We start from the raw sequence: 21,924 nt of genomic DNA on the forward strand, positions 1-21,924 counted from the left end.
ATAATTATTATTTTTAATTGCTAGTCATCACATGTGTTTTTGCATTTGGAGAGGACTACACAGTTGGTATCACTTATTAAGCCTGACTTTCGCTATCACATGGTACTGACAGTTCTTTCCAAGTCTAGGCTCTACTGGAGTTGGACTCAAAACTCCTGGGAAGCTAATTATCAGTTCCTGCCCTTGGACTGATCACCCCCAGGCCCTCAAACTGCATCTCAATATTGGTAGCCTCTGGAAAGTCTTCTGATTCAAATGAATCTCCCTCTGTTCAGGCTGGATGGCCTGGCACTGGCCATTTTCACTGGACAGTGGGACACATGCTGTGCTGGGGGATTCAGGGTACAGACTAAGTAGTGGTAAGACCGCTGTACACCCCTGCAAGGTGCAAGTAAGAGGATCAGAAATATTTAAAAAGAAGCTATTTTGCATTTCATCAGGCATGTATATTTTGGATCCTTTCAAAAACCAAAATTTTATTTTACAGATTAGTGTCTTTTGAATAACACATGAAGACTGGGCACTGTGATCTTCAACGTCAAGTTCTCTGAAGGGCTTAACTTGGCCCTGATGGTTCCTCATCATAACCATCCCTTGCTTTGGGCAGTGTCCTGGGGACTCACCGCTTCTCACAGGGCCAGGCCTCCAGACCCAAGACTTTCCTTCCTGTTTTCTCCCCCTAATTTGTCCAAGACATCATGATCTTCTCCAACTGTCCGGTCTCTCTAGCCCTGATGCTACTGTCCCATTACCTCCTCCTCCAAAAAGGGGGGGATCTTTGTCTGCAGCCTGGGTCCTCCCCAAGCCCTTCTTTCCTGATCCAACCCAAATACCAACACATCACTGCAAGGTTTCCCCTTTCAGGAAACCTCTCTCCCCCATTTCCTACAGGATGATTCATGCTCCCCAGCCTAGCAGCACACAGGGCCCTTCATGCTCGGCTGCTGCTCTGTCTTCTCCTCAGAGACACACTGACAACTTGTCCCTCAGATATGCCTTCATGCCTCTGTCCCTGCTGCTGCCGCACTGGGGAATATCCTGCACCCTTCCCTTCTCTGCCTGCTGACCGGCTACTCATTCCTCAGGTTACCAGCCCAAATGCTAACTTTTCTGGCAAAACATCCCCCCACCCCCCGACCTTTCTTCTCTGTGACCTGAGATTCATTTTGGCTCCTGTCTGGTTACAGGACACTCAGCATAATGCTGCACCTGTTTATTCATGTGTCTGTCTCCCAGATCCTGTCAATACTTGAAGAGAAGAGATGGGGTTTTGTTCATTTCTGTGTTTCCAATGTTCAGCTTGGTGTCTTCTAGCCCACAGCAGCTGCTCACTTTAAGTGGATTCCATCTCCATTTTTAGTTTGCTTCAACAGTATTTGCAATCCAATTACTTAGCTGTTCTTTCACCTCTCTTTTGGGGGTGGTGGTAACAAGAGAGATGTCCTGTTTATCTTGAAACATCCCCTGTGACTTACCCTGCGATGCAACAGAGATTTAATCTTCCTGGATGACACTGATTCTGGCTAAACAAAATGCGGGGACCTCGGATCCCTCTCTGTGATGCCAGGGCAGCCTTGATCTTTCTGCCTTCTGATGACAGCTGCGAGGTGGGGGTGATAATTTCATTTCTTTGAGTATCACTCATGATAAATGGATGCTATCCACCCTGGCAGAAAATGGGTTTTTGAGGGAGTATGGTGGGGGCGCTGTCCACTTAGATTAGCCCCCTGAGTTTCTGGCTCATGTCTTCCTGCACTGCCCCAGAGAAGTGCCACCTCTGTGACATTTCTCAGACTGGTAAATTCCAGAAGAGAGTGGCACTGGCAGGACTGTCCTAGAGAGTCCATAAGAGCTGTGGCCCTGTCTTTTGTGCCCAAGAACAAATTTGAAGTCTGGTGGGGAGGGAGTGGTCAGACCTAAGCTTTGAACTTAGAAGATGTGGGTTCTAATTTGGGCAAGTCACCTAAATCGTTCAAGAGGTAGGCCCCTCAGCTGTCAAACAATGAAGTCCCTGCTCTGCTTTGCTCACAGGCTTGTCATTAGGATCAAATGAAATTACATGCTCAACAGCCCTTTCCAGTTGGCAGAGCTCCTGGACAGTCTTCATCTCACTTCCTCCTCATGCCCCTGCACTGGGAGCAGCACCTGGACCTCTCCCAGGAGCGGCCCCACCAGTCTGTGGAGCAGAGCTCCGGGGAGGCCTGCCGCTGGTACAGAGCATCCGCTACCACTTCCGGGTGCCTCTTCATCCCAGACACTGAGATAGCATTTTATATGTACAACCTCATTTTCATCACAACTACCATAGAGCTAGGTGCTTTTTTAAAAAAACATTTTTCTTTTTCAGAAGCCTGAGATGAAAGAGGGGAAGCGACTGGAGCAGAGCCAGAAACTGCTAAGTGGCAGGACAGATATTCAACTCCCATCTGCCTGACTCCAAAGTCTGGGTTTTCTTCTTCCCCACAGCACTTCTCAGGGCCTAGAGAGCACCACCGCCCCCCTCACGGGGCGCACCTGCCCAGCTCCCAAGGTTCAGCCCCAGCGTCACCTCACCTGGAATACATCCCTAGATTCCTGGGCCCCTGCTTCGTCCCACTGGCCACTTCCTTTGTTACGGCCCCACTAGACCCGACACTTTCAGTATCTCTAGCACCTTTAAGACCCTCTTCTGCTTTGCTGTCTGTCTCCTCAAGGAAAACTCGGACTCCTCAAAGGCAGGGCCCGGCTTCAAGTAGCCGGTGCTCAGCTGCAGAGTTAGGGCTCCAGAAAGGCCTGCTGACTGTACGAATCAGTGCGTCAGTGACCCCGGGGTTACGGATGGAAACACCCACTGCTAAGGATCTGAGAGTGATGGTTCTCAATGTGGCTATGCGTCAGATTCACCTGGAAAGCTTTTTTTTTTTTTTTTTTTAAAGCCCCACCCATCATGCCTGAAGGGCCTGGGCATCTGTCCCTTTAAGATTTCTCTGGGTGATTCTAAGGCACGGCTCGACTCAGAAACCAGGGCTTTAGAGCAGTGCTTTTCAAACTTTAATGTGCATATGGATCATGTTAAAATGAAGATTTCAGTCCAGCAGTTCTGGGTGTGGCCCGAGCGTCTGCCTTTCTAACAAATCCTCAGAGGATGCCAGCATTGCTTATCTGCACTTCGAAGAGCAAGGCCTTACTTAGAATTCTCTGCAAACCAGACATGCACAAGCTGGGAGCTGGCCTATGGCTGAGACCCCAGGCCTGGTTCTGTTGACCGGAACCATGTCTGATCCAATTCTGATCCCCAGTATATTGAGCAGGGTTGGGCCAGATAGGGTCACAGCTCTATTTCCAGAGTCTGTGCAGAAGTGCCTGAGGATCCATGTTCTTTTCCACTTCCTTAAGTATAACCCTGGTACTTCTGGAAGCTACGCAGAATCTTAGAGGCTATATATAAGGGTATTGATCCTGAAGTGACTAACCTGCAGTGAAGCCCCACTCTGCCCTCTTTCTGGGCAAGGTAGGGAATGTCCTAGTAGGAGCTGTGAGCCTAGGCGTCTTTTGGGATGGAAGGTAATCTATTCTCTGCTTCTGAGGGAGAACAATCCCTCTGTCCCACAATAAGATCTGCCTTGTGCAAAGGAGCATCCTTTGACTACATCATGCGGCAGCCCGGGCAGAACTTGATTCACTGGTTCTTGGAAGGAGCAGGAAGAGCTTGAGCATTGGAACCACACAAATGGGGCTTCAGATGCCAGCTCTGCCACCCACTTGGTACATGACCTTGGGCAAATTACTTCCTTACCCTGGGCCTCAGTTTTTATTATATGAGAAATAGGGATAATCACATCTACTTCAAAGGGCTACTTTGAGGACAAACTTGTATGAAGAACGTAAATCTGCAAGCTTAGTGCCTGTTCCACTGAAAAATAAAAATGCCCAATTAATGGTAGCTGGTCACTTTAAGAAACCTCCAGAATTTTTATGTGACTGCACAATGGAAAAGACGAGTATGTCACACTTAATACTGTCTGCCTAGCCTACTTTCTGAGGCAATTAAGGGCTCTTAGAGTTAAAACAGTCTGTGTAGCTGAGTCTGATGGAGATTTGAGTGCAAATGTACTTCTGAACAGCAGGCTTCAAACATCCCTCCACGACCCTAGGGGAGATGTCTGGGAAGAGGTGAGGATCCTTGTTCCCTGAAGGGATCCAGGGAGGAAGATGCCCAAAGGACTGGGAGTCTCTGTGCTGAGCACGCCCAGCATGGTGGGATGCACTGAGGCTGTAAAGGCCAAAGAAAGAGATGAGTCTGCCCTGGGGGACACACACACAGGGTAAGGGCACTGGCCTGGAGTCAAATGCTATTCCTCGGAACAGCTGAACAGTAAATGCTAATGGACAAACAACGAAATTTGAGAATTTCTTTATCCACTTCTGGGATTTACTGATAAGGACACTAAGGCTCTTGAGAGAGGAAAGGATTTGCCAATATCCAGCAGCCAATTAAAATCAGAGCTGGAGCCCAAGGCTTCTCCCTCCTGATTGTCTTTGAAAACTGGATGGCAGAAGGAAATTCCACTTTTCCCTTCCACTTCGGCTCACTTTCTAAATAGTTTGAGCACCTGAGAAAACAATGAATTGAGAGAGGGCAGGGAGGCAGCTCTGAAGTCATACCATGCGCACATCAAAAGATTGCTAACCATCAAAAACAAAAGGTACCAGAACCACAACTCTCTCAATTTACAGATGATGCAACTGGAAGCCAGAAAAGCAAGGTGACCAGCCCAAGGCCACATGATGAATGCACAGCAAAGCTGGACAAGCACCCTGGCTCCTGACTCTTCCCAGCTAGGTCCCTCCGTATCCCGGCTGTGTCCTGGGTAGTTACCACCACTGACTGGAGTTTTAATGTGAAAGGCTAGATTTTCATCCAAGATCCTCACATGAAATGTACTTCTGTGTTTTCTATAAAACTGAGCGTGAAGACACATATCAGTTCATAGTTCCATATCACCCACACAAAGCTCACTGAAAACCTCTTTCCAATTTCAGTTTTGAGAAAAAATATCCCTCCTCTGAGAAATGGGGATAGTTCCCCATTTTTGATAATGTAAACCATGAAAACAATTGTCTCCCTGTTATTCTGGATCCCAGGAAGCTCAGAGTCTAATGTGATGTGTAATCACATGTATGCGTTTCCTCCTTTTTTCTTTTGTTTCCAAATTCTGTTTAGTTTACTTTAATACATGTGTCTTTGGTTGTAAGGGAACTGAATTCTTTTTGGGAAAGATGGAGACATCATCATCATTATCACCATCATCTAATTGTTATGATGATGATAATAATAGTAATGATTTATTATTATTACTATTACCACTATTTCTGAAGCTCCTCCCTGTGCCTGGCACAGTGCTAGACACAAAGTCCTCTGTAACCCTTATAGCAACCTCCAAGGGAGACTTTATTAACCTCAAGTTTTAGAAACTAAAGCTCAGAGAGATGAAGGAAAATTTTTCAAGGTCATACAATTGGGGAGCCTCAGTTTTCTCATCTGTAAATTGGATGTATCATGAATACCCTATTCTGTCCTTGCCGACAGATGCACTGATGGGGTCCCCTAGCATCCCAGCCACCAAAGTCGAGGTTCCTGTAATGCCCACAGGGGTACAAATCTGAAACCTGTCTTCTCCCAGATTTTTTGCCTGATGAAGATGTTCTCAGGACTTCCCATTGTTGACACTCCAAGTCACTCAACAAGGTTAGGATAATCCTTACTCACTCTAAGGATAAGCAGACTGGGGTGTTCAAATTACTATGCCAAGGTTAAAATTTCCCCCTATTACTCAGTCTGTCATGTCCACAAACTACCAATGTAATTGCTGCACCTTGCTAGAGATGAAAGGAGTTCAGGCTCTCACCACCCACCCCCACCGTTATTAATGACTTTCTCTCATCATAGCTGATCACCCCGAACCAGTTCCAATCACGCAGGACTCGTTTGCCATCGAGCGAGCTGAAACTGACACATGCAGCTTACCATACAACATGCAACAAGGCAGAGGAGAGACAGGAAATTCTCCACTGGTTGGCTTACCTATGTCTGAAATCTTTATTTCTGACAGAAGACAGGAGAGCAGGGAATAGAAGAAAGAATGAAGTGTTAGCAGCAGGGTTAGAAGCATTATTAGCAGCCTGAAAACTTGACAGCAATGGTACAGCACAATACTATAATAAATAAAGACTTAGCAGCTCTGACACTGATATATTTCATATTGGATATTACTTGTCAGTGAGCTCACTTATAAGCGGCTACATATCACAGAAGAGGCACGGTTTCACCTGCATCAACATTGCTGACTTCAGGGGAAGAAGATGAGGTTGACACAGGCTGCTGCTCTCACCAGGGCTAAGACAGAGGTTGGAACAGCTGACTCCCTCCCCTGTACAGCGACACATTCCCAGAGATACACACGCTTACTGCTACATCTCTGTGTGCACGCTGCCCTACAGAGAGCTACGCAAACCTGCGCAGCCCACCACAATCCTCCTCATGATATAATACAGAATTGGAGATAAGCTCGGGTTAGAAGGTGGGGGGTGATGCAGAGAAACAGGCCTGAGAAAGAAGGTTGGAAGAAGAAAATATATCAAGATGATAATATATACAAATTTATTTTTCTTTCCAAATTTAAGTTACTCCTTCCTTCCTCACCCACTGTCTTCCACAATCTCCCTGCAGCTGGGGGAGGGAGATGGGGAAAATGGGACCTCTTTTTGAAAGATGTGAAAATGCAGGGCCAGAGAGGGTACATGTCTTGCTCAGAGTGGTATAGCTTTAGTTTCTTTGCCAAGGACCCCCTAGTCCACAGCTCTTTCCATCACAGCACAGGAGATGGAAAGATAATATGAGCAAATGACGGAAGCAAACACACTCAAGGGTTCCCTCTTTCTTGGCAGATGTCTACGCTGGCCAAACTCATAACAGAAAAAAAAAAAGGCAGAGATTATCCCATCAGTGGCCTGGTTCTCATTCAGCCTGACATCTGATTTTCTTCTCCTTCATTTGTCCCTGTGTGTTTGGCTGATATGAATACTCTCGGCCTGAGGGCCGTGATGGCTGTGGTCAGCCAGCGAGGCTTCCTCTCCTCCCACATGCGCTGCAGAGGGAGATGCTCAGCGGGTACCTCCCTCCAGGGAATAACTGAACATGGCATTCAGCCAAAGTGGCTGTCATCGGGCCGGGCGACAGTTCTTTGGCGAGGCAGAGCTGTGGGTGGCCTCTGGGTTTGGGCCTGCCATTCTAGAAGCTGGACCTTGTGCAGGTTCTTTAAATTCCCTGAGTCTCCTTTATCTTGTTTGTCAACGGCAATAGTTAATAAATATTTCACAGAACTCTTACACTCGGCAAACAGAAGGGGCCTCGCAAAAGTTCCTTTTCCACTGGCCACTGTGGAGGAAGGCTTTCCAGCTCAGGGGTCTGTCCTTGACCCAAGCCCAAGAGGTGGGCAGGTTCTATTCCCTAAAATAATTCCCTAAAACAACTTGGTGCAACTTCCGAAAGGGAGAGTGGGGCTCCCCATCTCTAACCACAGCTTCTCTGTTACCCAAGCTATGACAGCACTGTGGGTCTAAAAAGGTCTGGTTTAGACAGGTGTAGAGATACGCAACACACCAGGCCCTTCCCCAAGCTGTGGGTGTGGCTGTGCTCCATCCCTCACGGTCAGGATGGGGAAAAAGCAAAGGCTGACTTGGCTGGCTCTGCTGCATCCCTGCACCTTAGGAGCAGAGAGGCGCTGCCTGATGCCGACCTGTGGGCCTGATCCCGTATTGGGCAGCTGCAGAGAACTGCTCCTAACTCTTACGCGTGTTAAGTTACAGGGCCTGATTTGTAACACTGGCATAGGGACCTAGTGTGTGATGCCTCCCTTGTCCTTATTCACAAAACTCATATGACTAGTTCTAATCAGCTTGGTGCTAGGAAACAGAAAGAAGGACGTAAGGGCTTCCAAGGAGTCTAGTTCTTGGTTGCTGGCAGCCTTCTGCATCATCTGGACGCCAAGGATGTCTCCCTGTCCCAGGGGTGCTATGTCCTCACTGCAGTGCCCCGTGGAGAGCAGCGCCGCTTCCCCAGAGCCCCCAGCTGCAGGTTAGCCTCTGGGAAGTGGCAGGCGAGGCCCCGTCCTGTCCCCTTCTCTGGGCCCACTGGGTGGCAAAGGGGCATATTAGTAATGCGAGGCGGGCCCCCCTTACATACCTCAACTCGAGGATGTTGGTGACGTTCCCAGATGGGAAGATCCGGCGGATGTAGTTGAAATCGCCCACATAGAGGCTCCCGTCGGAGCCGCACGCGAGGGCCACGGGGGCCAGAAGCTTGTTGCCGTCGGCAAGGCCATTGCAGCTGGGGCAGGAGATGCTTCTGCGGCGCCCGTTGCCCATGATGCTCCCGATGACAGGTGGCTGCTGAGACACAAACTGGTTCTCCCCGTTCCCTTTGTGCAGGATGCCTGGGACGAGGGCAGAAGAACAGAATCACCATCGGAGCAGGAGGTGGCCCTCCCCTGGGGCCGACGCCAGGGTCACCTTGATTTTGCAAGGAATCTTGCCAGATCTCTGCCTGCCATTTCCAGACCTGTCTCCCAAGGCTGCCTCACCCTATTATGAAACACAGGCTGTCCTGGATAGGCCACACTGCTTTGCTGGCTGAATTCCCACAACAGCTCTGTAGAACAGATGCCATTATCCCCCCTGAATTAACAGGGGACCCCTGACTTCACACAGATGACAGGAAAAGTGCTCCTGAGTCTAGGCCCTGAAGCAGTCAGCTCCACTGCCTCTCAAACAGTACCAAGTCCAGGTCCCTGTCACAGCACAGGACTCTTCACTGCACTTAGATTTCTCTCTTTAGAGTGAGACAATTTCACATGTGGAGACGGCCTTTTCTCTTCTGCATCCCCAGTGCCTAGCACAGAACCTGACACACAGTGGATGCCAAAAAATGTTCAGAGAAATGCACAAGGGAAACTCAGTCTCTTCTCATCAAGGTAGAGTTAGGAGACATGAGTTTTTCATTGATTTTGGGACTAATGGGCGATGCCGATCTTGCATGGGTCTCTTCACTGCTTTAACTGCCCCTGGGCCTCAGTTTCCCCACCAGCAATATGATGGGGTTGGCCTCTATGACATGTGAGCTATGTCTCATATCTATAATGCCTCTTTTCAGGCCCAGATCATCCTTTATCTCCAATTAGGAGGCTGCAGCCTGCTCCCTGCCTCAGGCCTCATCCTTTCCATATTGAAGCTTGAATGACTTTTGTGTTTTATGGTCACAAGAATCTTCTCCCAGGCTGTCATCTATTAGCTTTGTCCTTTATTGAACAGACCCCTCTCATTTTTATGAAGCCTAATCATTTTTCTACTCTAATGTTTGTGCATTTTTAGGTTTTAGGAAATGCTTCTCTGAGATCATAAAGATATTCTGTAATTTTCTTCTATTAACTTTAAAGTATTATCTTTCAAATTTAGATTTTTACTTATTTTGTATATAGTGTGAATTTAATTTTGTTGTTTTCCACAGATTGAGCCAATTTCTCTCAATACCAATTTCCAAAACACCTAGCCACCCTCCACTGATATGTGATGCTACCTCTATTATATACCAGGTTCGTAATGTACACATGGTATGTGACAGAAGCCTGTAGTTATCCATGGAAATCCATCCTAAACCCTGTCCTTCTTCTGTAGTTACAGAGTCCATGATTTTTAGTTTTTCCATACATGACCGTCTGGGACTACAACCCCCAGCTTCGTGTGCAGCTGCACTTGGCAGGGGGCTAAATTCTGTCTAGTGGCATGGAAGTGGAAGTGGTGTAGGCAGCTGCTGGGAGGTGTCCTTAGAGTGGAAGGGCTTTTCCTCCCTTTTGCAGGCTAGAAAGTAGATGTGAAGGCTGGAGCTGAAGCAGTCACTTTGGGCCAATGACCCTGGGGATGAAGTCCTGAGTAGAGCAACCTTGCAGAGGTCTAAATCAGCCCTAGATCACCTACTTCCAGCCTCTCAGGGAAGTGAGAAACAAACTTTTAACTTGTTTGCAGTTCTGCTATTTTGCCTTTTCTGACAATCCTGGCCAGCCCTAGTCCTAACTACTACTCACAGGTCAGTTTCTGGACTCCCTGTTCTACCCCATGGAATCTCTTTATCTGTTTCTGTGGCAGCCCACAGTTTTAGGTATTATGGTTCGTCTAAGATAGCTTACCATCTGGCAAGTGCCTTTTTGTTGTTGTTGTTCTTACTTTAAACACTGCCTTAGCTATTTACAAATCTTTATTCTCTCATACATTTTAGAATTAGTTTGTCAATTCCTTGCCCCGCAAACAAACCATGCAGTGGCTTTGATAGGCATTCACTGCAGCTACAGATTAGGCAGGAGCAATCTGATATTACGACCATTTTTACTCATCCCATCCCAGAACACAGTCAGAGGGAGCTATCTAAAATTCTGATCTGATGTGTCACTCGCATGCTTTAAACCTTCCAGAGGCTTGACATTTGCCTCTGGATGGAGTTGAAAAGTCCTAATCTTCTTACCTGGAGCCCCAGCTGCTCAAGCCCCCAGCTCAGGCTTCTGTTATTCCCTTCATTTCACCCTCTGCTCAAACCACACTGAACCCTCTCTCCAATTACTCTTCTTTCAGGCTTCAGTGCTTTGGCACATGCTGTGCCCTCTGCCAAGAATGTTCTCCCTACTTGATATACAGGGCTAATCCTACAGACCCTTTGAGACTCAGTTCGGAGGTTCTCTCCAAAGAGACACCTTGCTGAAGCAAGACGCTGAGTCATGTGCTCCTCTTCCACGTCCTCATGGTGTCCCCAGCTTCCCTCAGTGACAGCACTGTCCGTGGCACAGCATGGAAGTCACCTGGGAAGTGCTGGTCTCTGCCCAGAGTGTAAACCCTTGAGGGCTTTCATTTCTGCATCCCCAGTGCCTGGCAGTGACAAGCACAGAGCAGGTACCCAAGGAATATTTGTGATTAGTCTTTCTGACCAACTGATCACACATGAGCCTGTGTAACTGGAAGTGTGTGTTTTCTGTCTGGCAGGGCACAAAGCATATGGGACATGGGCCACACCCGTCGCCTGGCTCCTGAAAGTCCACTCACCACTTTGGATGTTGAGGGCGTGATGTTTGTCCAAGCTCCATCCTCCCAGCTTAGAAGCATCGATTTCATAGCCCTGCAGCACTGCTGTTCTTTTTTCCCACAGGATCAGATCTGGGCAAGATTCATACTCGTAACCCACGGAAACTGTAGAAAACAAAAGGCAGAAAATGCACGGGTAAGCAAAGCCTCTTCTTTGGCCTTAGATCTGCAAGCAAGGCCCCCGCTTGTCTTCTGTAGAAAAGGAAGAAGGACCAGATTTCGAAGTGGGAACCAGATCTATGTGCAACACATACACAGAGAGGCCAAGTCTAACATCTTTTTTTTTTGAAGAGCTATCGTTTATTACTGGGAAATGTTAAACAAATGCTCTGAATACTTTGAGAAGGACCTGGGAGAATCAATTCCAGGGAAATAACTTTAGTACAGAAAATACTTCAGGCACTAAAGTCTTCACTGTAGCATTAGTAGTAATAGTGGAAAGTTGAAAGTAATCTAAAGGTCCAAAAGGGGTAAGAGGTTGAACAAACCAAATGTATCCACTCCAGGAATGCAGCTACTGGAAATTATGGTTATGAAGATCATGGGGTGACATGGTAAGTGCTTGTGGGGTAATGCTGAGTTGAAAAGACTGGTTATGTACAGTATTATTCTTAGTTAAAAAATATACATGAAAAAAGAAAATAAATGTTAATGTTATTAAGTAGTTATATTTATTTATAGGAATACGTATGACTTTATTTCTATTGTTTTGTTCATTTATCACATTTTTATTAATGAACATGATATAACTTTAATAAAGGAAAAACATCCATACATAGAAAAGGAGCTCAGTTAGGGTACTTTGAAAACTGGAAGTGGCTTTGTGGCCTCAAAACTTGAAAATCCCTGGTTTCACTTTTATTTCACAAATCTAGGCCTCCTCAGAGGGTCACTGAGATGCAGACTCACCATGGCAGGCACCCTGAGGCTGGGTTTGTGAAAAGCCCTATGACTGCTGTATGGAAGGGAACTGGCAGAGACGGGAATGCCATTTCTTCCAAGTATCTTTCTATGCAGACCATTTCCACGGGGTAATATTCTACAACATGCTCAAGATATGAATTAACAATTGGCAGCCCCTTAAAGTTTCCTTTAGGTGCCATAAAAGATTGCTGGCCATCTATGGCAGGAGGGAATGAGGCTGGCAGATGTCCCTGTGACCTCTTCCCTGTGACCTTGAGCCCTTCAAGCAGCCACTATGCCTCCTACTGGTCCCCTGTCATTTCAGGAAAGTAAACCTCAGTCCCTGTAAAGACACTTCCCATTTTAACTGGCTCTGGGCACTAAGTGTGCTCATTTCATCTGAAGAGGTTGTAAGGCTTCACTGTTTTTGAAGAGACCATAGAAGAAGTTTGGTTCACAGAAGGGACCGTGAACAGTGAGGGATGGCATTTTTGCTCCCAATGTGTCCTTGTCAGGTAGGAGGGGGATGCAAAACTACAGGGGAGATCAGGCGTAAATCCAGCTCAGTTCCTTCCCTGTGCATCCTTGGGAAATCACTTCACCGCTCTGGGCCTCAGCTTCCTCATGCAGAATTTGAGGACAATTTCTGACTCACAGGGTGGCTGTGAGGATTAAACGAGATACCAATATGCAGGGAGCACACTGCCCAAAGCAAGTGCTCCGTGGACGGACATTCTCTTATTGCCTGTCTGCCTGCCTCCTTCCCTTCCTTTCATCCCCCTCTCCCTTCCTCCCTCCCTTTCTTCTTTCATTACTACTTCTCTGCTTTCTCTGTCTGCCTTTGCTGAATCTAGAAATGGAATGAAACTGGAGTAAGGTTCAAGATGAGAAGGGATTTCCTGGGCTGTTACTCTAAGTGCTTGCAGGATTAGCTCTGCAGGGGTTAGGGCTGCTCACAGGCCAGCTCTGAACCCTTCCTGGGAGCCGGCTCTAATCCCGAAGCTGAGATGAGCGCAGTCAGGCCCTGGAAGCCCAAGGTCTGACGGGGCTGGGACTCCAGGTGAGGCTGCAGTCACCTTCTGCTTCACCTTGAAAAGAGACGGCAATCACATCAGCCAAGAGACTCTCTGATCGGCAAGGAGGTAAAGAGTCCAAAAAGGCTGTCTGATGAGGAAAGAACCTTAGCTCCTGCACCTCAATAAATCTGAAGAAACCCAGAAGCTCCAGACTCCCATCTTTTTATGTGTGAGTTCAGGCCTGATGACCAGGGAGTGGGGCACGGGGGTGCGGCAGGGGCAGGGCCGTGTCCACGTGGCTCTACGTCTGTGGCACCAGCCTCCTCCAGCCCATCACATACCACCAAGTGCTCTTCAAAGGCCTTTTTGGTGTTGCAACCCCTTTTTATAATGGTCAAGTTTTCCACATGGAGGTCTTTGCATACATTCTTTTAGGTCATGGATAGTTACTGAAAGGTCTTGAGGGCCAACTAGACCTTAGGTATTTCTGAGAAGAGAAAGGGAGGAAGAAGAAACAAAGGAAGTGGGAAAAAAGCCCCGTCCCACCCCTGCCTTATTGTCTCTGGGGGTGGCATTGAGTCCCGCGGCTGGGAGGCTTACCGAAGGCTTCTGAGAGCCCAAACACCTTCTGGTTGTAGACATCTGTCTTGTCCCAGATGAAATAATAGGACAGGTCTGGGGCTGCAGCAAACCACTTCCTGAAGAGGCGGCCCTCAACCGCCACCATGAGGTGGACCTTCATGAGGTTGAAGGGGATGGTGGGGTGGGTGAGGCTGATCCTCAGGACAGATTTGTAGCCAGGGGTGCGGCTGCTCAGGTAGCTCAGCCTCATCTTGCAGCCGGAGATGGCGATTTCCTCCTGCAAAGCCTAGAGACAGAGCACAGCAGGTGACGGGCATGGAATCAATCCCTGGTAGAGGGAAGGTGGCCACAGCCCCACGTACGCAGGTACTCTGCGTGTTCAAGAGGCAGAGGAGGAGGAGCAGGAACCAGGAGAGGAAGAAGAAAGAAGAGGGGGAAGCCGAGTGTGAAGAGGAGCAAGAGGTGGAGGGAGAGAAGGAAGAGAAGGGAGGAAGGAACTGGGAGAAAAATAAGACTCCGAAGGCCTGGATTCCGGGGCCAGCTCTCACGTGGTGCTTCCCTGCCTCCTTGAGCCTCAGGCTCCCCCTCCTTTCAGCAGGGATGATGATGCTCATTTCACTGCATTACTGAGAGGAACCCGGTAAGACAATGTGTGTAAAATACTTGTCATAATGCCACCGCCCCTCCTGCACTAGCTGGCATCCCAGAAAACTCGTGGAACCTCTGATCTCAGTTTCCTCACTGGACTAGTGTGTGACGATAAAGTAAGGCCACTTATATAAAGTGCCCAGTGCATAGCGGGTACAGCGCAAACGTTAAGCAGCAGTGCTGCTGCTGGTGGCGGTGCGGGAAGCAGGGGGCACTGTGAAGCAGGACCTTCCCCTCGGACTAGTGTGGGCGGCTGCCTCAGCAAGAAGGACTGCTTCTCCCTCACAACTTTCCTAAAGCACGATCTGTTTCAGGAAGGTAAACAGAGGCTACGAGACGTTGACCAAACCATGACGCAGGGTTTGGGAGCACAGGTGGCCGAGGACCTGCGGCTCACACCCCGGCTCACCCACAGAAAGAGGACAGATCAGGAGTCTGCGGGCTCCAATGCTGGGCTCCGGGAGTGGAGCGCTGGGGGAGGCAGCACTTTGTCTCCTGGTGCAACAGACTCAGCTTCAAGATGGCAAGTTTAAATTAATGCCAAGATGCCCAGGCACATGGCAACAAAGCGGAGAACTTTCATCAGCTTGATGCTCTGGGCTCTGTTTCAAGAAGGGGACATTAAATCAATTGAGGCTAACGTATCCATTAAAAGGACGACGATTATTCTACTCTCATGTTCACAGGGGAGCTGGGCCTTCACAAAGAAAGCCTTTTCCTCTCTGTCCATGTCATAGGTGGCTGTGAACTCCACTCCCGCCCCCCATTCTCCTGAACACACAAAATTTTAGGGATTGGGCCCGTATCAAAGCCATTTTCATAAATCTCAGCTTATAAGTTCTAGGCAAAGCAGGGCTCGAGAGCCATCCTGACACTCTCACAGATACTTACTTTCCTTAACATACTCTTTAACATGCACGCAACCCTGTATTTGCAAAGGCTAGCTAATGACAGGAATAGGAAGACCCGAGAGTTTGTTTCCATGTATTTCATGAATATGGTCATAAGCAAGGTTTGTGACCCAGTTGGGCTTGTAGACACCCAGACCAGGGAGCACTGTAGAGAGAGGGGGACCTTTAACCTCATTTGTTCCTAAGTCCCACTCCTGGGAAAATGTGCTGGAGCTGAACCAGGGCCAAGTATCAAATTGTTCCTCTCTCCAGCAAGCTCTGTCTCCACTGACAACCGCCTCTGAAGAAAGGTCAGCCTGGCGGTTGAGACAGGAGACAAGTGCTGAATCTCTGAAAATGAGTGAGGTTTCAACCTGTGGGCTTTTGTGAGAATTCCAAAATGGTTGTTTCCTGCTTGTGGGCTGGCGACTGAAGCCACTCGGCAGGGCAGAGCGGAGAGATGGGCTTGCTCAGCCAGGCGTCAACTACACACAAACAGGACTGCCCGCCCCGCTCCACCAGCACCGGCCATCATGAACCTGCACGTCATCACCAGAGCTCTCGTGAGGCCAGTGGGACGACAGGGGCTTCTCCCCGAGCTTCTGCGCCATCTCCCTTCCCCCCCAGGCTCCGTTTCTGCCATGAGAAATTCGGCCGGGAGGGCAGAAGAAATTCAACTCCACAAAGCTTTGTTCAGCAAAGCATCTGTCTTGATTTCTATCAGATTAAAATGCATTTTTCCAAATTACTTCCTTTTAATGATAATTAAGTAAAGCACTCGCGTGTCCAGATTCGAGCCAAGGCACTCCTTAATTGGCCTGAAGGCAGTGTGTGTAAAATAATGTTAATAATAATAACAGCTAAAATTTATTGAGCACTTAGTAGGAGCCAGACATTGTGCCAAGCATCTCATATACATTTTCTCATTTAATCCTTAGTATGATGCTAACATTTGGGACCTTCTGTCTTACTCGTCTTGGTAGAAACTGTCAACATCGCTATTTTTAACAGGAATAGGGAAAGAGGGGGAGCACTGGAGGCTGGGGAGAAGGGAAGTGGAAGGGACTTGGATGGCAGAGTGGAAAGGGAGTGGGAATGTATTACCTGCTGGAGTGTGCCAGGCAGTGTACAGTGCTCATGCGTTTTAAGTGTGTAAGGGGGTGGCCATCATAGCCCTACACCACGCCTGTGGGGTCTGGCAGCTGGATTCTGGATGATGGGCTGATGGGCTCTCTCCTTCCCCGGTCACTGAGATCCTCCTCCACCCCAGCCAAACGAAATCAAAGCATGGAGAAACGCAGTTCAGAAAGCAGAGTATACCTGGATTTCCGGGACGATGGGGCCTTTCTCTGCACAGGAGCTGGCGAAGGACGTGAGTGGGGATGGAGACACCACGGGGTTGGGGCGGGCGAAGTTGCTCAGGTCACAGCTGGGAATCTCATTCTCCTCATGCCGCATGATGATGGTTTCCATGACAAAGAAGCGATCCCAAGGGAGCCAGAGGGTGTGCTCCTGTGTGATGAAGGGGGCCCGCTCGAACCGCAGGATGATGGAGATGCCGCCATTCGTGACCAAGTCAAAGCTGTTTGGGAGGGGAGGGTGAAAAGGAGAGGAGAGGGAGCGGCAGGAGGAGCAGGACACAGGAGATAAGGAGCAGCAGCAGGAGGAGGAGAAAGAGGGGGGGGCAAGGAGAAAAAATTACACCAAAGGATCTGAGTACTTGTCGAGGGAGACTCTAAATCCTGCAAGACTTGACTGCAGCCACAAAGAGGGACAGAGGTTCCAGAAAGCATTGTATTTTGAAAGTGATTCACCACAGAGAATTTGCCAAAGCCAAATTAGTAACCACTGCTATAGAGAGTCATTTGCCAGTTACAGGACAGCTGCTCAGCCTCTGCTATGGTGTTCCTGGTACTTAAGGCCTTTTAGAGCTGAAGCCCAGTGAAAGTTCAGCAGAATAAAGCAGAACAAACCTGCCCTGTGTTAGAACCCGAAGCCTAGTTCTGGCTCTGCCATGGGCTACTGTGTGATCCTGGGTAAGTCACTTAGCCTCTCTGACTCTTAATGTGCTCACCTGTAAAAGGCAAAGGTCTAAATGGGTTATTCTTAAGCATTAAGATTTTATGACTCTACAGCAATTTCATCTCTGATTGTGACACTTAACACAGGCCTGTAGAGTTACAAATTAGTTAAGTAGTTTACTGACGGCACAATTAGGATCACTGTATCCTAGAAGTGAAAGGGGGACCAGGAGACTGAGTCTCAACCTCCTAGTTGAGATAAGCTCTCTGTGGCAGTATCCCTGAGAGCTGGTCACCCAGCCTTTGTTCATCACCCTCCGGGGATGGCCAGAAACTTGCTGGCAGCTCTGTTTTGGTTCTGGCAAATTAATTCCCATCACGTGCAGACAAACCTGACAGGGCACCTGCCCATCCAAACCCCCATAGAGCACCAGATCTAAGCGTTCTGCACCTACGTGATCAGAGGCCAGATGAGCTCACATTATAGACGATGGGAAAGGAGGCCCAGGTGTAGGCCCAGGTACATCACTAGTACTGCGGGCTAGGTCTGCTTTTCCAAGAAAGTGTGTGGCTGCTACTTAAGGCTCCACGTTCAATGTGCAAGAAGATTAATTCAGACCAGAATTCAGTGTCCCTTCCCCCACCCCACCAAAATGGAAAGTTTAAAATCAAGTAACAGCTGAACAACTGGAAGGGAACTCAATGGTCATCTGACCTGGCCCTCTCTCCAAATATGATGCTTAAGTCCCTTCTACAGAATCACTCTGATGGGGCCATTTGGTTCCTATTTGCACAATTCCAGTGATGAGGAGCTTGCTATGCCCCCAGGAGGACTGTCCTATCTTTGGTTAGTTCTGACTGTTATGACTTTTTTCGGGGGAGGGTGGGTACTGAGCCCAGGTACCTCTCTTTACAGCTCCTCAACCACTGGGCCTTGTTCCACCTGCTGGGGTGACTTCTAAACAGTCTTCCTCTGCCTTTGACAGTCCTTCATGACTTGGAAACAGTGATCCTCTCTACCTGCCACCTCCTGGCTGTGATGTCTCTTGGGACAAATTCCTTTAGTTATTACTATTAAGATGCATTTTCAAGGCCTGTCTTCATCTTGCTTCTGTGGATGGAGGGCTCCTGCTAAGTCCTTACTCACTCAGATTTCCCATTCCTCCCCTGGGTTCCCACTGCACCTCTAGCACTCCTCCTCATAGCCCACATCACACTGCCCTGGAATCACACGTTTACTCTCAGGCCCGGGGACGTGGATTCCTCTGTCTTTCAGAACCTAGCCCTGTGCCTGATGGTTACAGTTTACAGGATGAATGCATGAGTGATGCTGTCAATTTCTTCTGAATTAGCTGTACATGAAACACCCTAAGTTCCTTCTGACTTTGGCCGATACCTAAGTCAACCTCACCTTTACCTGTGCAGTTGGTTTTAGAGACCCCATTGCAGGACCTCACCTTCATCCCTGATAAACACACCTTGTGGGGTTGGCCTCATTGTTCCAGCTTGCTCTCCCCGCCTCTAGAAGCTGCAAGGGTTGTGCACTGAACTGTCCTGTTCTAGTGCCACATCTTGCTCTTGGTAGATGGTGCCCTCAGATTTGGGTCCCCAAGCACCAAAGTCTGACTCTTCTGTCCTCTGTCCTTTTCCCTGCTCCTCACTCAGCCCCTTTGGGTAGAAGAAGTTGGGTACCATCATCCTTCAACACATAATGACAGAGAAACACCAAGGAAGGTGTTTGTCTTGAACTAAGAGTCGAAAGTTTGGCTTTTCAGGAGAATATCCAGGGTTTGGGGAAAGTACCCAGAGAACAAGTTTCCTGTCACAGCACTGAACAGCATCTGGACTCGGACAAAACATATTTAAGCATCAAACAGAATTTTGGCCCGACTTACAAGCTCTCTTCACAGAAGCATGAGTGTGGGGAGGGAGTGAAGGCAAACATGAAAAGCACATTCTCAAGGCTGTGAGCAAGCTAGGGGCAGCTGGCCTTGCCAAGAGCTGGGTGTGACTGGCTCTTGCCAAAAGCCTGGCTTGCTCATCTGGAGGGGCACGGGTGTGCATCTGACCTCAAAGGGAAGGCCTGCTTCTCACGTGAAGCCCAAACAGCGAGGGCCACTCCAAGCACTGTTGCTGATGCCAGAGGTGAGTTATGTCCCCTGTCCAGGCCTCCCTCTCCTCACATGAAAGGAAGCTGATGATCATCAACACTTGGCAGAGTTATTAATTGGGTGGATGAGGTCATGGGTGGGAAAAGCCCAGGGCTCCACTCCCTGGGCTTCGTGCTCTGCATAATCCCATCTTTCAATTCAACGAGCCTGAACTGAACTCTTGTCCGCTGCTCTTTTCAAAATTTTCCTCATGACTTCTATTTTCCATCTTTTTAATGATCTCTTCGGCTAACTTCTCTGCCACCGTTTTCTGTTTATGAGCTCTTGTTAAGACTTGAGGTCTGGGATTTCAGTGTGTGGGCTGTGGGGTGGTGTGTGTGTGTGTGTATGTGTATGTGTGTGAAGGGAGGTGGTTTGGACAAGGGCAAGTATCACGGTGCCCACCTGCAAAGTGAGGAATACAAAGATAAATTAGACATGGTCCCTGGACTTGCACACATTGTTATCTCCAGGCTATATCTCTAGCCTCACAGTTTCTCCTGGGGTATGAGAGGCAAGAAAGAAGGTGAGTTAGGTAGGGATGAGGAGGAGGAAAATGGGCAAGATGCTGCCCATCCACACATAACAGACAGGGATCTTCAGACACTCAGAGAATAAGGAATGACATTCTCATACATTATGCAATGTCTAAAATGGGAAGAGAACTTAAGTCCCATAATACATTGCTAGGAACTGTTCTGAAACTCAAGCTCTAGAGTGTAGCAACGCTGGCTAATCTGGTGTGCTGTAGCTGCCTGGTGCAGGAAATACGGCTGGCACGAACCTCCTGGGACGCTGCTCTCACGGGGCAGCAGAGAGTGCGGGGGCAGCACAGCAGGAGAAACCAAAGCCCGGAGGTGCTGAGTGGGCTTATCCCAAGGGCCACCAAACTTACTTGGCTCTGGTGTGTTTTCTGGACCCACCCTAACCAAGCACAGCAGGCAAAGGATGGACGATTCACCATCTCACATGAATGATGGACAAGTTTTATGGCCAAAAAAAAAAAAAAAAAAGCAGTCCTCATGGCTTCTTTTTGATGACTGTTGCACAGCAGGTAATAATGTTCAGAATATCTGTTGCCTAGGATGCTCACACCTGCTATTTCCATAAAGCAGGCAGCCCCGAGCTGGACGGTGGTAAAGACAGCACGAGGGAGATTGCTCCATGCTGTAGTGCCAGTCTGCACTGAGGTGCTTCCCGGGATTGGTGGCCTGGCCTGGGCAGATAATCCCTGGGGACTAGGCGCCAAGCTCTTCCAGCTGGGACCCTTCCCATTCACAGGGAGGGGGAGAGTGGGGAGAGGGCTCCCCGTGCCAAGCTTACCAATCCCATCTAAGAGGCACACGTGTCTACAAACAGATGAGCCTCTCCTTCATTATCACCTCGGCTGGGCCATGTTCACATCTGAGATTGGATTAAAGAGGTGCTAAAATCAATCAGGCTGGAGCACAATTTCCAACACAGAGTGAAAATCAACCTTATGGGCCCACACTTAGCCAGATGGACTGCCACCACCTGGCTTTATTAAAAATAGAGGACTTGTCACCACTGACAGCCTAAATATTCCACTTTCCTCCTTCCTCTCCCCTTCTCTCCAAAATAGTCTCATGGCTTACACTGTGATCATCACCTTCTTAGTTTGTAATTTTAATAAACTGGTAATATTTTTTGTATACTTGCTATGTGCTAGACCTGGAGATATAGCAGTGGACCTGAGCAGGGGAGGGAACTAAGATTTATTAAACACTTACTATGTGCATGGTGCTTCTCCGTCCATCATAGTGAATCCTTACCACATAGGTGTGAGACAGATAGTATTGGGACCATTTAACAGATGAAGCTAAGGCCTAGACAGGTGAGGACATTTGTCCAAGAACACACTGCCAGCAAACGGGGGCACTAGAGTGATTAAAGAAACCTCACTTCATTCAGGCTGATGAACTGAAGGTTCACACAGGGATCTAAAGGTCAGAATTCTATCATTGCCGACTGGCTTCCGTAGACCTGGGTGGTTGCTGATGGAAACCAGGCAGCAGGAATCCTAAGACCTCTGGAGCTGTCTGGTCTGTAGAAAACGGTCTACGTGACAGTAGTTTATATCATTAAGCCATGAAACAGGACACCAGGGACAAGGTACCCCATGCTTACTCTGAGAAGAAACTGCTTAATTTAGAGCCGAGGGGACTTAGGCCAGAGTCAGTTACGAGGCCACACAGCTAGGGAGCTGCAGAGCTTGGCACTGGAATTCCAGTCCTCTGCCTCCAAGTCCCATCCTCTTTGCACATTGACATTCCAGCAGCAGTGATGGGGCCAGACCATGAAGGCAGGGCCTTCACTAACCCTGGTCCACAAGGGGCCTCTTACCTGCCATCTTGCCTGCTGATCGTGTATCCAAAGAGAGGGTTATTGACGAAACTGATGTTCACACCAACCAGCGGGGTCCCATCTGATGTCATCACTTGACCACGAATGACACATGCATGCCTGTTGGTAGAAAAGAGAACAACATGACCTACTTTTCATGCTCAGAACCCTGGCTGGCAGGGAACCC

General features: G+C 48.5%; 1 protein-coding gene across 2 annotated transcripts in view; it reads right to left on the reverse strand.

The window, feature by feature from the left end:
* The window catches only part of TENM4 (teneurin transmembrane protein 4), a 2,614,938-nt gene that overhangs the window by 46,792 nt on the left and 2,546,222 nt on the right, over nt 1-21,924 (reverse strand). For both annotated transcript variants that reach the window (XM_064492755.1, XM_031460439.2), the window contains 6 exons: nt 21,738-21,857; nt 16,523-16,784; nt 13,683-13,950; nt 11,125-11,268; nt 8,225-8,474; nt 6,065-6,085 (listed from right to left, as the gene is read on the reverse strand). In XM_064492755.1, coding sequence (XP_064348825.1) covers nt 6,065-6,085; nt 8,225-8,474; nt 11,125-11,268; nt 13,683-13,950; nt 16,523-16,784; nt 21,738-21,857 — 1,065 coding nt within the window. The remainder of the gene's footprint in view (nt 1-6,064; nt 6,086-8,224; nt 8,475-11,124; nt 11,269-13,682; nt 13,951-16,522; nt 16,785-21,737; nt 21,858-21,924) is intronic.

Source organism: Camelus dromedarius, chromosome 12 (assembly GCF_036321535.1).
Source record: "Camelus dromedarius isolate mCamDro1 chromosome 12, mCamDro1.pat, whole genome shotgun sequence".
Taxonomy (NCBI): domain Eukaryota; kingdom Metazoa; phylum Chordata; class Mammalia; order Artiodactyla; family Camelidae; genus Camelus; species Camelus dromedarius.